At 48.4% G+C, this 16683-nt stretch overlaps 2 protein-coding genes across 2 annotated transcripts; both read right to left on the bottom strand.

Moving 5' to 3' along the window:
• Positions 1 to 2368: 2368 nt before the first annotated feature.
• Positions 2369 to 5074, bottom strand: H6S33_012715 (uncharacterized protein; the record flags this gene model as incomplete). Its single annotated transcript, XM_044844577.1, has 7 exons — positions 2369 to 2375; positions 2444 to 2500; positions 2901 to 3046; positions 3360 to 3382; positions 3478 to 3488; positions 3541 to 4828; positions 4903 to 5074. 7 exons carry the CDS (start codon positions 5072 to 5074, stop codon positions 2369 to 2371), a joined length of 1704 nt encoding a protein of 567 aa, XP_044694424.1.
• A 4735-nt stretch (positions 5075 to 9809) lies between these two features.
• Positions 9810 to 10745, bottom strand: H6S33_012716 (uncharacterized protein; the record flags this gene model as incomplete). Its single annotated transcript, XM_044844588.1, has 1 exon — positions 9810 to 10745. One exon carries the CDS (start codon positions 10743 to 10745, stop codon positions 9810 to 9812), a length of 936 nt encoding a protein of 311 aa, XP_044694425.1.
• Positions 10746 to 16683: the final 5938 nt, after the last annotated feature.

Consider the following 16683-nt stretch of genomic DNA (forward strand, 5'->3'; position numbering starts at 1 on the left):
CTCTGAATGTATCTTGAGACCTTATCAGCATATCCCAGACCGGTTACCACTAGTCAAAATCCTCAATTTTGATATAGCGTCGTGATATATATATATATAGTAACTAACTCTCGGTACGTGAGTTGTCTTCCAGTTCTTGTCGAGACTACCAAGTCCCTAAAACAAACTGTTTATCCAAGTTAGGGATTAAATACCGGTGTGATCTATTCGTCGGACGCTCCATCGTTAGAGCACCCAGACGTAACGCCCCGTTCGAGCTTCAAAAGGCCCATAGGGCCATATTTGGCTGGCTTTACTATTAACCTAGTCGTCCGGGGTATATCATTGCGAATTATGATAACTTGGATATGCAATACATCCATCAGAACACTGGTGGTCAAATTTCTAGGCCAGAGCATCTGAAACGCCTGGTGGGGTGTAAAAGTGCGTGATATTACAAGGCAGAGGTGACGGTCGTTGCCGTCTCGAGATAATGGAAGTTGATGTAGGGGGACGTTAGGTAAAGTTGGTCTATTAGGACACGGTGGTCTTGGGGCCGTGAGAGCCCAGCCTTACCAGTGGCCAAATTGCAAAGATCTTGGCGCCAGTGACAGAATGCAGAGCGCAACTTAGATACGTAGTCAGACCTGCAGGGTGTACTCATCAAGATTCAATTTCTGCAGCCACCGGTCGTGAGGCCCTCCTATATATATATGTGGGTGATGATTGAGATAGTTGTGTTTTGAGAAGGAAGGAAATTTATACGATCAGCTTTGCCCCTTCCGTTGCAATTTGTCAGATTCGATTGTGATTGCATGCGATCGAATGTAGAAGGAAAGATTCCGTCACGTCACTCTGCCTAGTGTGGTCCATGAGCCAGCTCGAGTCGAGCCGGGATATAAGCTCGAGCTGGCTCGGCTCGTGGGAGGCAGAGGCTCGCAAGGCTCGAGCTTTGGTGACAGGCTCGTAAACTGGCTCGAGCCTGTGATCAATGATATAAAAAACAGGTTATCCATACAGCAAATATAGATATAGTAAAATAATAAATATAAGCTTCATTTCATAGAGTAATACCGTGAAAAAGATTAATTATTTAAGTGAACACTCTAGTGGGTAGAAATCCCTTTTTTGCCTCCTTTATGGCTTCTAGAGCCTAGTTCAGTGAGCAAACTGAGCTTGAGGTAAGGCTCGAGCCAAAGCTCGAGCCTTAGAGAAAACGGCTTAAGCCGGCTCAGGCTCGCTGGAGGGAGAGGCTCACTGGGCTCGAGCCGAAAGTTCGAGCCTAAAGCTCGAGCCGGGCCGGCTCATGGACCACACTAACTCGGCCTGCGATGTATCCAATCGAGCTAGTGAAACGAGTGACCGCCCATGATGGACCCCCGGCAACAGGTATATGTTATAGTCCGTTGAGAGAAATTGTCTATCGAGGGATTTCTGTTGATAGACAAGTCGGTTGAAGGAAAGATTTTTATTGCGGATGAGCTAATCAGCTGTCAGTTCAAGAACTGACAGTAGGTGACGGGTCTGTCATTTCTTGAACTGACACTTCTGAGCGGGTCTGTCATTTCATGAACTGACACTTCTGAAGGGCTGATATTTCACAAACAGTCACTCGGGAATTGGTTGTAAGCGGAAACTGTGATAGAGCCTATTCCGGTCCTGGAGGGAACATGGGCCAGTAAGGAACGTTCCCAACAAGCCCCCGTAGGAAAGGAATGATTTTGTATTCCGGATCGCTAATCATGACGGAAGCTCTCAATGAGGTTTACAGGGCCCCGTTACCGTTTAATTCTGTTTGAGAAAATGCAGCTAACACTACCTAGTGTAGTAGTTTAAACATCTGACAACGTGTTTCACCGGGAAAGCAATCAACACCGGGAAAGCAACCGACGCCTTTTGAGGGTTCAAAATACAAGTTAGGAGTTCAAACATATTCGAGACCGATTTTTAGGTATTCTTGTAACTAGCTTTAACAAAATTTATTTGAAAACAGAGTAGAAAACTGTCGTTGATGTGTCCAAATGGGGGCCTAAAGAGGGCAGTTCTCCAGTATCGCTTTAGTATTATGACCACCAGTTCTCGAGTAATCAATGAATCTTAATGTTGGTTATGGGTTTAAAATGTTCGTGGATCATGGCCATCACGACTTGGAAGTTTCTATCGCAAGTAGGAATAGGAAAGTTCAAATCTTTCTTATTCACTCTATCTCTACCCTAACTCATCGTCCGCGTCAAGATTCTAGTTTCGTCGAGATCCGTCACTTGCCTGCATATTCTCTTGGTAGAGGTTTTTTTAAACAAAAAAGCCGAGGGAGCCTAAAGCCCACACATAAGCCCTCAGCGCCAGTCATCCGGTTGGATGACTTCCCGTAAGAATTTAGAAACGTTATTTAGGAGCTAGATTTTAAACCTGGATGAGAAAGCATTCCAGTAGCAACGAGTTCTATCCAGTTGTTGTTACCAACCTACAACCAATCACATTTGAATGGAGCCCTCCTCCCCTCAGTTCAGAACCCGAAAATCTGAAAGATTACGTTCTAAATTTTATTGCTCCAAACTCCATCCAGATCTCTTCTAAATCCCCACGGGAAGTCATCCATTGCTGTATTGACTGGTACCTGGCCTAGCGAGGCGCAGCAGTGCCCTGCAGTGCCGTACCTGTCTATTTACTTCCTCCACCAAGAACATATAAAAAAAAAAACGGCCAATTGATAGCGGACTGGTCTTTGAGGTGCACAAGGTGATCTATTCTGAAAAATCGGGTTGAGTTGGATAGCTGAAACAAGTGAATCAAAGGAGTCTCTGTTGATTCTGAACACTGATCAGAATACACGACTGTTGGCAAAAATAGGTTGATCGAACTAATTTTCAATTGTTGTGGCTTTGTGAAGCCTTGAAGTCACCCCACGAGGTACCCAATACCTTCTAGTCTTAAACAGTTCTATCATGTCGATGTGCGTGCTGAAAGGAGTCCCAGTTACAGTACCCGCTGAAGGAGAATGTAACTGCAAATCATCCGGCTCAAGCTCCTTCTCAGACTCCAACTTGAGGTCTGACTCAAAATCCGACTCAAAATCCGTAACGTTCCATCAGTACGATAGGTCGGACATATCAAGTCAGGGAACCTCTCTGCAACCTCCAGAGCACAAAGGCGACACAGAAGTTTCGCTTTCTCAGAAGATTCATGTGGCATCGTTAAGGTTGTTCATATTTTAGAGTTCTCTCGCAGCTGCTAACCTATTTTACAGATTATCAACACAACCCAACCCAACCCGACTCAACGGGTTCTCCTCAAAGTGTCAACCTCGGACAGGCCTTCTGATTCGCCAATAGGCTGCCCTAAAGGTCTCAACGCAACCCAACCCAGCACACGTTGATTACCACTAATCGGAAACCGAAGGAGACTAAAACCAGGTAAGTATATAAATTAAAAGTAAATACTAAACGTGAGACGCAAAGTATTGGGCCTCGATCAACGCCGGCCCCCATGAATACTTACTTGGCTTAATTCTACGGGGTGGGGTTCTGAAACCATGCACCGCAAGCCGAAAGATGTTTATACCCTTTGTGTACTGCCATGGCGTGGGGTGCGCACTTGGTGTTGCACCGATCGCAGATCCTTTCCGTGGGGACTGGTGCTACCGGTATGAAACCCGCGTTGATTAAAGCCTGTCGTAAGATGGCTTGTGTTTCAGGCGTCGGGGTAATGTGGTCCGGGACGTCGTCACGGGGGTCCTGACTGGACACCGGGGAGCTGGGGGTAGTTCGGGAGGACTCGGTGGACATAGACTGCCACTCTTCTTCTTCTTCTTCTTCTTCTTCTTTAGTATCACTCTGAGAGTTGACCCTGTATAAGGGGCAATCTCCCTGCGGGTGAGTCCAGTTACAGCCACAATCCATACGCAGCGGTCTTTTGCAGCCACACAGGATTTGCTCGCACTGGTAAATGTCCGTTTCCCCAAGGAGGCAGCAATTAATGAGCTTCCGGCGGGGTGGCGAGGGTACGAAACGTGAAAGTGCTGGAGGGACGGAACGGCGCAGCGGTCGCCTACAGCAACACAGGATTGCCTGGCACCTCTGAAAGGTGGTAACCCCCAGAAGTTCACAGTCAATCAAGGTGCGTGACGGGTCGAGTGGCGTCGGTACCGGAACGGGGCAGACGCGGTCCGAGAGTTTGAGGAAATTCTCCTTGGTGAAGCCGTGCGGCAACCAGGCGGGCCAGGACCTGACGGGCTCGGCGCTTCGGAGACGGTCGGTGATGGTGGCGAGGAGCTTGCGGGGTTTTACCCCAGCGAGCTCGGGGAGCGCGAGTAGACCGTCGACGATTTCCTGGTTCCTTCTGGTGACGTCAAAGTTCTTCTTGTTGGCGAGCTGGCGGCTCTCTTCTTCTTCTTCTTCTTCTTCTTCTTCTTCCTCCTTGCGGTCCCTGGCGGACAACGGGTACGGCGTGGCGGCGGGACGTGGCGGCGGCGGTAAGGAGGATCTGGGGGCGAGGTCGATCGCGATCTCCTGGTTATGCATATGCTTCCTCGCACTCTCCCGCTGTCTCTCCCGCTGTCTCTCCCTCTTCAGTTGCCGCTTCGACTTCGTCGCCCCAACTTCCCCCGCCGATGATCCTCGGCCTCCCAGGTTACCCGAATTACTTGCTCCCGATTCAAACATACGGCTAAATTCAGCATCATCTTGCATATCCCTCAACCCAATCGCAATCATCAGATCCATCTCCGGATCACCAGTTGGCGTAAACCTATACTCCTCCGCCAACTGCCGGGCAACAGCCTCTTTCAGTTCACTACGCCCTCCAGCTTCGTACCTTTCCCTGTTCCTCTTAACCCATTCACTTTCAGCCTCTATAAACAAAACTCAATTAACAAACACTCCCAAATCAAGCCAACACTCGTACCCAGCGCCGTGCCTTACTTGCCTTTATCAACATCATTCTCCCCCGAATTACCCGTGTCGGCTCTCTGCATTGCATCCAAGATCTCATTTCCTTCCGCAAGATCCTCACGCGTCATACCTAATCCATAAGAAGCCTGGAAATTGACGCGGCTACCCCAGCCGTCTTTCACAATTTTCCTTCTACTGGCGGCCATAGAAATTAACAATAGAACGTTTTCGGGCTGTTCCTGTTCGTGACCTGATCTTGATGAGTTATGGTAGGACGAGAGATGATGATTGATCGACTACGAGACAAAGCCTGGTTTTAAGGGTATGCCTGACCCAGATCTGAACCGTGTCCGAACACAGTTTCGCAAAGACTGCACGACAACGTCTATCCCGACTGTCAAAATCTAAAAACAAGTTAGCATCACCCTTTGAAATAAAAAGGTTCCTCAATAAACAAAACAAACCTCCAAAATTACCTTAGTCTCCGGTTAGGGGCTCGGGTTGATAGGTCTGCTGCGTCCTTGTCGGTAGATGTAAAGGTGATGGCGCTTCCTGGACGCAAGGGCTGGGACACACACCTATATATATATCTGGTCGAGATGTTACCCAAACGAACCCTGACCCTATCTGCAGCCTCGGTAGCACCCATAACTATACACTACATATCCCTGTTGGAAGATCGGCACAAATATCCCCGCGTCTAGTCTCCTGTCCAACATTGGATGCCTTAATTGATCGTATGAGTATATACAAGCATTTTCCGGCCTTTGGCCGGAGTAGGAACTGTTATGGCTTAAACAATATCAGTTTACCAACGCTTAAGATCACTGAAACCCCAAGATGCCCTGTGCACATATCTGATATACTATTTGGTTGACTCAAGGTATGTTGGAACCAATATCTACTGGCTGACTCAAACATATTTGATAGAATATCTACTAACTCCAACATATTTGATAGAATATCTACTTACTGACAAACATATTTGATAGAGAAAAAGAAAACCCCTCAAACCTGGCTAATCAAAACCTTTAAATAACACATTGCATATCGGTATATCTATATACTTATTAGATACATACATGTAGCTACATCGACTCCATACCAGCCCGCAAGCTGAATCACAACACCCTCCTGGGAATTAATATATATACCTACCTCGCAACACTTACAATGCTGTAAGGTGATCCCTATTGATTCGAGTGAAACTCGCAAAGACTAACATTTATATACCCCCGGCCTGGTAGATTGGAAGAAATGGGCATTACCATCATACGGTTCCCGAACCACAGCCTGCCGTTCTTTCTACACTACGCAGCGGATAACCCTATCGAGGCCGCGGACGTAAGCCTCCTCCTTCACACATCTGTGGCTGTCGGCTCTCACCTAACCCAACGTCTCTAACATGCACACTCGATATATATATATATAGCAAATCAAGGGGGGTATCGACTCGATTATCCGAGGAATGGAAATCCCCCACAAGGACTGGTTCTTGGTCCCGCTGCGTGGGACCCACCCGACCCAGCAGCTGATCATGCTCCACAATTGCTGCCTGCAACTGATCCTTCTACTGCTGTCTGTGCACCCAAATGATAATACCATCTTCTTTGTTCTGTGGACGGAGGATGCGTGGAGGACAAAGCAGGATCTGATGATTTATTTCGACGCAGGCTACGTATTCTGATGACCTTTGTTGGAGACTCGTCATGTCTTGTGTATGTACATGTGTCAAGTAGCAATGCCTGATCGGATTTTGCCCCAGAATATTACTTCGCTTCCTTCCTATAGGTCATTTCCGCGCACCTGGTACACATTTACCGAATAAGCTACAGTGAAGTTTCAGACTTGGAAACAATTGGCATTATTAGAACTGTGGTCTCCACTGACCGCACTGCCAATCACCAAAATCAAAAGAAGAGAATAGTCAATCTCAGGAGGCAAGAGAAACAACGTACTGGCCGTTTCCAAATGAGCGGAGGATGTAAGAAAATTGTAGCGCGACAATCTCGATCTAAGGCACCCAATTGCTTCAAGTCAAGACATATGACAGTAGGTTAGTCAATTACAAAGTACTGCAGCTGACATGTAAACTAACGTGAGCACCGAACTTTAAAAGTAGAAAAACTAAAGAGAAATTTCCGGCTCCTGCTGCGGCTTGTAGTGCTGTATCCTGCTGCAGTTTGTAATGCTCTTCGTCCTTCTGGTCCTGCGGGCTCCGCGTTCATATCGGCCACATTGTTCAATAACAATTCAACTATTTCCAGACAACCTCCTTCCACCGCTGCCTGTAGTGCTGTCCGACTAGCATCAACGCCTGGTTTACTACTGGTTCCGCCCCCATTGTTCAATAGTACCTCCGCCACGGCCAGGTGTCCCCCTTCTGCTGCTGCCTGTAATGCTGTTACCCCATCTACCTCCAGCTCAGTCGGGCTCAAGTCCACCTCCGAGAATCTCCTCCTCACTGGTTTCTAGCTCAACAATACCCAGGTGCCCTCCATGCACCCTATGGTACCCTTTGAGGGCGCAGAACCGGCATTTGCCTTTATACACTATATATATTTGATACAACGATCCTTCCAATATCTCCAAGCTGCCCTCGATCCTCTGCCGCTATAGCTAGGTAATGCCATTCCCGCCCGGGGATATCAGTTGAGTTTATATTGGCATCGACTGCTGTCAATTGATTGATGCACTATTTCCAAGTAACCTGCTTTGACCGCCGCCTGAAGCGCTGTCCCAACGTGCAGTATATTTGAAAGTTCCTTCGTGTCCCGGTTGTGAGAACCGTACGTTTGGCGGAGTAGCATTTCGGTATATACCTGTACCATCTGAGGAGGCCAAATCATGTGTTTGTGTTCTGTCCCATAGGTCCGACACTGCCTATCGGGCTCTCACTAGCCAACAGAACATCCCAGGCACCGGACGTAGGTCGTTTGGAATGATCCATCCGATACCGCTCAATGGGATGCCCTGTAGACTAGGGTGTAAATGTGCCCAAAGTGACAAGACGTATTATCACCCCCTTATACATCCTTCTGCCAACAAAATCACATGGTAACGGTCCAGGCCTCCCAAGCCGAAGTAAAGAAGGACCCTGATCAAGGGAAGATGATGTCCTTCCATAGGTGCAATTCACACTCGGGGGTAACAATTTCGAATTTCAGCTGCTGCAGATGGCCGCGGAAATCTCAAGGGGGCGAGTAGCGAGTATTCCGCAGAGTACGAAGGGTGTAGTAGTGATCGGTGTGGGAACTCGCAATAGGGGTCCCAAGGGTCTTTAGCGTTAGTAAGGGTCAACGAGACAAGGGGCGGTGAAGCGGTGGTCCTCTCGAGTAAAGAAGAGGAGGATAATATTGTAGAGTAATAGACAGCGTAGAGTAATAGACAGCGTAGATACAGAAGACGTTGTGTAAGGGAAGAAAGAAAGAGAAAAGAACAAGAAATAAGAACGAACCCCCCTGATATACCCAAGGAAATCCCAGCGATGACAAATCCCAAGTGACTCATACATGAACGATCAACAGAACCCGGTAGAACCTAATAGAACCTTTCTGACTAATCCAACTCCTCGTAACCCAGTACACTCTCTAGTAGATCCATGAAAGGAAAGACTCAATGCGGGGTCAAGATAGTGGCAGGGAATCGTGTATAAGTCAGCCAGCCGCTGGCCATTGATTTCCGTATTTTCGTTAATCTACAGTCTTGTGTCGGTTTCCTTCATTGTGCGCAAAGGTTGTATATGTTGAGGCTCTCTCAATTGTTGAGTGAGTTAGTATGGGGTAATAAATGATATCATGATGTATGGAGATCAATCCTGCTGGCCAGGTAACTTGGGAATACCTGCAGAGCCTTAATATGATCTGCCAGGAACTCTGCCCCACAGATGCACACCAACTACTCTAACGCGTGTATGAACCCCTACCACAGACAGTCCTGTCGCCCTCCACGCAGTTTAGGCGACCCCAGAGAAAGCCTCAAGATTGAGCAGCACACTCAGCTGACTGTCGGCCGCCGACAATGTACAATCCTACGTACAGGACTGCGCTGAATTAGGATTTACATGCCTCTATGGATCGCCGCTCCACAGAGCGTCGTTGCGGAGGAAGAGACCAGCCCGGACCTATACGAACAGGGGAGGAGGATAATGAGCTGATGCGAAGAAGGTCGGGGGACATTATCCCTGCTCTATGCGTTATACCAGCGTATAAGTAATCACGTTGTTCATAATGAGCTCTGTTTTCGTAAAGATTGGTTTGGCGCCTTAGGGAGATCCTTATAACGTGGGTCTATGGACGAGAGACTATAGTGCCAAGGAATACAACCGAGGCAAGGACATAGTAGAAGATATTTGTAACTATGGACTATGGGGCGGCTCTGTTTGATCTGACAGCCAGACTGAACCCTATGACGTAGCGTAGAACAAGAGTAATATTCGTGAAGTAGAATACAGAAGAAGAAGAAACTTATATTGCTTTGAAGTACAAGACTTATCGCACGCCGAACCAACCGCCTAAAACAAAACCGAACCGAACAAAACGAAAAAGAAAACAACGAAGAAGAACAAAACAAAACAAAAACAAAAACAAAACAAACACGAACAAAGACAAGGAAATCGAAGAGCAATACGCAACCAGAAAAACCCAATACCAAGGAGAACTAACATATCTCAGCGGACTCGAGCGCTGGATCCATCAAAGACAACAAGAAATAAACAAAATAAAAGGTAAAAGGAAACTGCCCTTCCTAGTCCCGCCTCTAATCATTTTCTTCCATCCCCTCTTCCAGGTCCGCCACCGCCTCCGCCGACTCGTACCATTTCGAGAGTTGAGATTTCTTTGCAAATTGTAGGATGAGGTCCGTATTCAGGTTTGTGAACATCCAGTTTTCCCAGGTCATCGCTCCAGGGATTTTCTCTATCAGGGGGGCGCGGATTCGAGCTCACGCTGGGCATTCCATAAGTGCGTGTTTCGCTGAGTTTTCCATACCACACTGGCATGGTTCGGGGTCTGTATGTACTGCATGTTTGTCGATTCGGGTGGTTCGACATCGAATTCGAAATACCTTTTTTGCTTCTGTAAGGGTAAGTTTCGCAATCTTGGGAGGGGGGCGGAATTCCCCCCGATGGTGGTAGTTAGGTATTGGTTGTGTATTCCATTTTTCTAACCGGTGGTCGCGTAGTAGTTTATTTTGGTTCCACTTATCTCTCGCATTTCCGGGAGTTTGGTATGGGAGTAAGAGGGAGGCGATTCGGTGCAGTCCTGTCCCTTTGATATTCGTTTCTCTGTATGGGAGGAGCTCGATCAGGGATTCATTGTTGGGGTGGGTTGCCTCGGTGCAGAGTATTCTGGTTCCGTACTTTCTTGAGCGATATGTCAGGAGGTGTTCTAGGGGGGGTAGGCCTGCTTCTCGGAGGAGTTTAGTTTTCTTGGTCCATCGTGGTAGGCCTGTGATGACCCGGGCAGCTTCGTTGTATAGTGGTTCAAGGGATCTTATAATGTGGTCTGCGCCAGTCCAGCAAGCCTCGGATCCGTAGAGCAGACTTGGAAGGAAGCCTTGCGTTACTAGGTAATGGACTGTCTTAACTGTTATGCCTGGGAGGTGGGCAGTATTTCGGATTTGGTGTAGGGCTTTCAGGCCTTTTGCGATCGCTGCTTCGATGTGGGGCCGGAAGGAGAGGGTCGGATCTATCCAGACTCCTACATATTTCAGCCTCTCTTTGGGGTATATATTGGTATTGTTGATTTTGACTGGAAGTCGTGGTTTTTGTATGGATGATGTAGTAGGGCGGAAGAAGATCAGGTCGGATTTATCCGGGTCGTATTTGATTTGGAGTGGGTCGGCTTTTATTAGTCTTTCTCTCATTCGTTCCTCCATTCTCTTAATTATGAAGCCTGGTGTTTTGGATATTTGCACCAGCGCATCATCATCGATGTATGTTGTATCCATCTATTTCGGACTGCTTGTTGGGTCCAGGATTACTCCGGCGTAGATCATAAATAGTACCGGGGACATGGGGCTACCTTGCGGGACTCCAGATTCATAGGGCTGTGGTTCCTCTAGTTCATGGTTAAATTGGAACTGTAGTTTTATGCCGGTGTTGAATTCCTTGCACCATTCTGTTAGATAGGTGGGGAATTTTTGCTGGTGTATGATTTCTGCGAGGAGTAGGTGGTCTACACAGTTAAATGCTCCCTGGATATCGTTGGTTAGGATCGCTGGTCTGTCCCGCCGGGCGACTCCGGTGCTGTTTTTCAGTAGTAGGTTTTGTTGTATTGGTGTTAGGGTTCTTAAGAGGGCGTCAATTGCTGAGATGGTTGGTCTCCCCCCAAACTGATTCGCAGTGAGTGTGCCTAAGATTTCCCCGGAGGTACAGAGTCTTTGAGCCACTATTTTCTCCAGGATTTTGCTGAAGCATTGTAGAAGGGATATGGGCCGGTAGGCTTTTGCTTCGTGGTAGTTTGCTTTGTCGGGTTTCGGGATCGGGATGCATTTTGCTATTTTCCATTCCACTGGGTGTACTCCGTGCCGAAGCATAGCGGAGAACATGTCTTGGATCAGAGTTGTATTTGCCTTGATTATTGCTTTAATGAAGCTATGGGGGATGCCATCCGGGCCGGTCGCCGAGTGCACTGGGCAGGAGTCGATTGCTTTCTTGAGTTCTTCAGGGGTAACTATGTCGAAGGTGTTGCTTAGGTCAAAAGAGGGGGGTCTAATGTTTAGGGGGGGATGGTCGGGGGACGTCCGTTTTGAGGGGAAAAGTTGGGCTCTTAGGGCTTGGCACTTCCCCGCAAATGTTTCTTCACCTTGTATTGTTAGTGTGATTGTGTCTCTTCTCCTTCCTGCATTTAGGATCCTCCAGACTTCACTACCTTTCGCTTCATTCATCGTCTTTTCCCGCTGGTCCGCTTTTGCCTTCCGGATCATGACTGTCCATTCTCTGCATGCCTTCCGGTGCTCCTCCACGTGGTTTGGGTTCTTTGTATTTCTCGCCTTCCTCTCTGCCGAGTTTGCCCTTGCCTTCATCTGTTTCATTTCATCTGACCACCAGGAGTTGGCTCTTACCCCCTCCTTCGAGAGTGGCGTTACTATGTTGATTGTTGACTTGACCAGTTCTAGGAAGAATTCGACAGTTTGTTCCGTGTGTTCCTTTGTTTCCCATACCTCTGCGGGGAGGGAAAGGTTTGATATGTGGTTGTCCAATAGCTTCCAGTCTGTTTGTTGCCACATTCGTCTTGGTACAAAGGGTGGTTTTTCCAAGTGTAGATGGACAGAGGTCCTCCCGTGGTCTGAACCCGCTCCGTAGGGTTCAGTGCTCCATCGTAGGTTGTGGTCAAGTGTTGGGCCTTTTACAAATGCAAGGTCGATGATTGTGGGCCTTTTCTCTCTGTCCCTAGGGAAGTGCGTGTAGACTCCTGGTTCATTCAGGAGGGTCAGTTTCTGTCGGGTTATCCATTGCTTTAGCCGAGCGCCGTTGAAACGGTGTGCCCGAATATTGTTCCTATATTCATGTGAGGTTACTCCGTACCACATTTGATGGTGGCAGTTGAAGTCTCCCATTACTAGGCAATTATCGAGGGTTTGGATTGTTTTTGCTATTTGGGCGAAGGGGCCACTTCGACCTGGGGAGTATATGTTTAGGATTTGGGTTTTCTTGTTCTGGATTTCTACCTTAATCGACACTATGAAATTGTCGTGTGTGTAGTGGTGTTTTGGTTTAAGGTTGGCGTGTTTACGGACATATGTTGCACATTTTGTATTGGTGTTGCTGGCTGTAAAAAGGTAAAAGAGATTTGATTCTGGTGGGTATCCCTCTGCTGAGGTCCATGGTTCTTGTAATAGTAGAAAATAAATACTAGCGTCTGTCTCCGCCTCCTCCACCGCCGCCTTGGTGATTATTTCGCTCCGTGCACAATTAAGTTGGTGTGCGAGCGCGGTGGTTCGGGGCCTAGGCATTATTCGTCATGTGTTGGTCGTCTTCGGGAATGGGTGCGACTCCGACCGGGGCGGTAGCTGTTACTTGGATTATTGGAAGTAACTCTTGGGCAGGTGCGGCAGGTGGGTCTTGGGCCGGTGGGGCGTTTTCCTTTCCTTTGTTGAGGAATCGGCGTTTCACTCTTTCCGGGCATGCTGGGTCGGAGGCCTTGTGGATTCCTTTGCAGTTCAGATATCTGATTGGGGTGTGGGTGCATTTATATCCTCCCTGGCATTCATTGCATGGGTGGAAGCTGGTGAGGTGATCTCCGACGCAATGGCCGCATTTCCCATTGTTTTTGCATTTCTCCTGGCGGTGGCCGTATTCAAGGCACTTCGCACACTGGGTGTCTGGAAAGGTCGGGAGGAAGGCCTCGAGGTGTCAGTTTCGGTTGAAGAGGGATAGGAATTTAACTCCTAGTATTTCCATTGTAATTTGTCCTGGGAGCGCGATGACCATTGAGGAGTGGGTTTTCTCCATTCGAGTCTCAGCTCTGGAGATCCAGCGGAGAACCTGGGCCAGTTGGAAGTTCTCTCCGTAATTGCTTCTAATCTCTGATGCTACCAATTGTCCCGCCTCGATACCCTCCCCGACCGTTGTGGGAATTCCGTGGAGAAGGAACTTCGACCATTTAGAGTTTGCGCGGATGATGGCGACCGGTACTTGTAGGGTGAGGAGGGCCTCCTCGATTTCTTTGGCATATTCCATTGCCTTTGTTGCTGTGGTGATAAATTTTGTTTCCAGGATGAAGTTGTCCTTGGGTGTTCTTCTTGCTGAGATGAAATGGCAGGACTCGTCTTGAATTCTTGCATTGACAAGGGTCCTGATCTCGGAGGGGTTGACATCGGATGGGGCAGTGGTTTCAACAATGATCTCCCTGTTGATTTTGGTGTACTCTGGTTTGAAGAGGGGGTCCGCTTTTGGCTTTGCATGCTTCTTTCTTCTCTCGACAACCTGGAAATTTCCTTGGGCAGGATCGGGTGCCGAGGTCACAGCGGCCCAGGTGCCTGCCTTCCATCCACGGGGTGGGGCTTGTTGGGGAGGTGTGGGTGGGGAGGCCTGAGGAGCTGCCTGTGGCGCTGCTTGGGGGATTGTTTGGGGAACCGCTGGAGGGGCCGTTCTCTTTCTCTGTTGCGGTTGTTGTGGTTGTTGCTGTTGCTGCTGTTGTTGTTGTTGTTGTTGTGGTTGTGGTTGGGTCTTGTTGAGGAGAGAATGGATCGCCGAGTGCATATTGGTGATCATCATCGTTTGAGCCTCAATTTGGTGTTTCAGTGTTTCCACTGTCCTCCGGAGTGTAATTGATTGCTCTTCGAGGACTTCAATCCTATCGGAGGGTGGGCAGATCTGGCTGGTTGCATGTCTAATGGCCCAGGTGATGTAGTTTAGGTCTGTCTGGGTGTGAGTGGTATGGGGGACAGTACTCAGGTAGAGATAGTCAATGCTCGGTTGGTAAGGGTCGTTATAGTCAGATTCTTTTGCAAAGGTCGAGGAGAATTCCTGTTCCTGTGCTCCGGATGGGGTTGGGTTGGGATCCTGGGTGTTCCTGTTCTGTGGGGGGGCTGTCCCTTGTGGGGAGGACTGGGTGAAAAAGGACTGGAGTGAAGCTTGCTGCGACATGACTGAATATCCAGTTCTTCTGGCGGCGTAGAGTGATGTTTCGGATAAGTTTCTTTTCCTTCCTTTCGGGAGGTCAAGGCTGGAGAATTCTTCGCTAGAAGCCAGTTTTCGTAGGTTTCTTTCGCTTGGAACAACAAAACGCGACCGTACGATTGGGGACAAAGTGGCTCAGCCTGGTATGGTATACCAGGGTAAACCAAGAGAAATAAAATAAAATATTTTTGAAGCGAGGTTTCTTGTCAGGAAGTTTTGCGACCTTTAGCGAGCCGGTAGAATACAGAAGAAGAAGAAGAAGAAACTTATATTGCTTAGAAGCCGAAGCTTATCGCACACCTAACTACCCGACTACAACCTCCACCGACTAACCCGAAAGCAAAAACAAAGTACAAAAAGTAACTACCGCAGCTACGAGAACTACGTACATAAGTAAAAGTAAACGACGCACGAAGAGGGCGCAAATAACAAGTGGTACAGGTCAGCAGAATCTAAGCGACAACAAAGAAACCTCCCCGTAGTGAGAATGAAACCCAAACTTCTCCGTCAACTACATAAGCGAGCACAATCCTAAACATGGTGTTCAATCGAAACGATATCATTACCAACGTTCCCGGTGTCATATCTGTGGACGAACCTTAACAGGACTGGGAAACCACACGCACGAAGGCAGGAGAAGCCAACCGCAACAGCGTCAGGGTGGAAGCGAGGGGGGTGGTGTAAGAGTGGGTCCTCGAGCGTCTGGTTGTCAGGCAGCGAGGAATTGAGGAGTGGTGACCGGTAGGTCAGTTAAAGAGTGGTGGGGTCGTCGGTCCCTGGAGCAGCAGCTAAAGACTGTGCCCGAGTCGTATTTGAAGTAGTGTCCTCTGGAGGGGACATGCAAAAAGGGTTTGAGTCTGAGACTCAGTATGTATGGGGGTCGCAATCGAAAGTGCCGACCGTATTGTATTGAGGGTGGTCTCGGAGACCGGTTGGGTTGGGGTGAGGGGAGCGGGCCACCTCGGGTAAAAAATGGGTTGCCTGGTTAAGGCCGAATAAGGAGGGGTAAGGTCACGGGACCTCGGATAAAAAATTTGACGATAGTTTCGCGACCGAGAGGTCGCTAACTTCGCGGGCTGTCGAGCGCTTTGGCAGTAGGTTCTCGCTGACTAGAGATTACTGACAGTGTGCGTACCCAACGTGAGGGATCACTCGTGCGATGAGTGAAAGTAAGGAGGGGCGGAGGCGGCTTTCGAGAGTAGCCGCTGGTTTGGCGAGGGGTGAACGATGGACGCATCCTGTGAGGGCACCGAACGAACAAAGAATGGGGGGTGTCGAGCGAGGGAAGTTCAGGGACCGAAGCAATTCGAGAATCAGTATAACTCCATCTCGGGGGGAAGAAATCCTATCGCGAGCCAGAGGCGAGCGAGTAGAATGCAGAAGAAGAAGAAGAAACTTATATTGCTTTGAAGTACAAGACTTATCGCACGCCGAAACTACCGCCTAAAAACAAAACCGAACCGAACAAAACAAAAGAGAAAAACAACGAACAAGAACAAAACAGAAACAAAGCAAGAACGGAACGACCACGAACAAAGACAAGGAAATCCAAGAGCAACACGCAACCAGGAAAACCCAATAGCAAGGAGAACTAACATATCTCAGCGGACTCGAGCGCTGGATCCATCGAAGACAACACAAAATAAACAAACAAAAATAAAAGGTAAAAGAAAACTGCCCTTCCTAGTCCCGACTGTAATCATTTTCTTCCATCCCCTCTTCCAGGTCCGCCTCCGCCTCCACCGACTCGTACCATTTCGAGAGTTGAGATTTCTTTGCAAATTGTAGGATGAGGTCCGTATTCAGGTTTGTGAACATCCAGTTTTCTCAGCTCATCGCTCCGGGGATCTTCTCTATTAGGGGGGCGCGGATTCGAGCCCACGCTAGGCATTCCATAAGTGTGTGTTTCGCTGAGTTTTCCATACCACACTGGCATGGTTCGGGGTCTGTATGTACTGCGTGTTTATCGATTCGGGTAGTTTGACACCGGATTCGAAAAACTTTCTTCGCTTCCGTAAGGGTAAGTTTCGCAATCTTGGGAGGGGGGCGGAATTCCCCCCGGTGGTGGTAGTTCGGTATTGGTTGTGTATTCCATTCTTCCAGCAGGTGATCGCGTAGTAGTTTGTTTTGATTCCACTTGTCTCTCGCATTTCCGGGGGTTTGATATGGGAGTAGGAGGGAGGCGATTCG

This window comes from Morchella sextelata, assembly GCF_020137385.1.
Source record: "Morchella sextelata strain SCLS chromosome Unknown scls_9, whole genome shotgun sequence".
Taxonomy (NCBI): domain Eukaryota; kingdom Fungi; phylum Ascomycota; class Pezizomycetes; order Pezizales; family Morchellaceae; genus Morchella; species Morchella sextelata.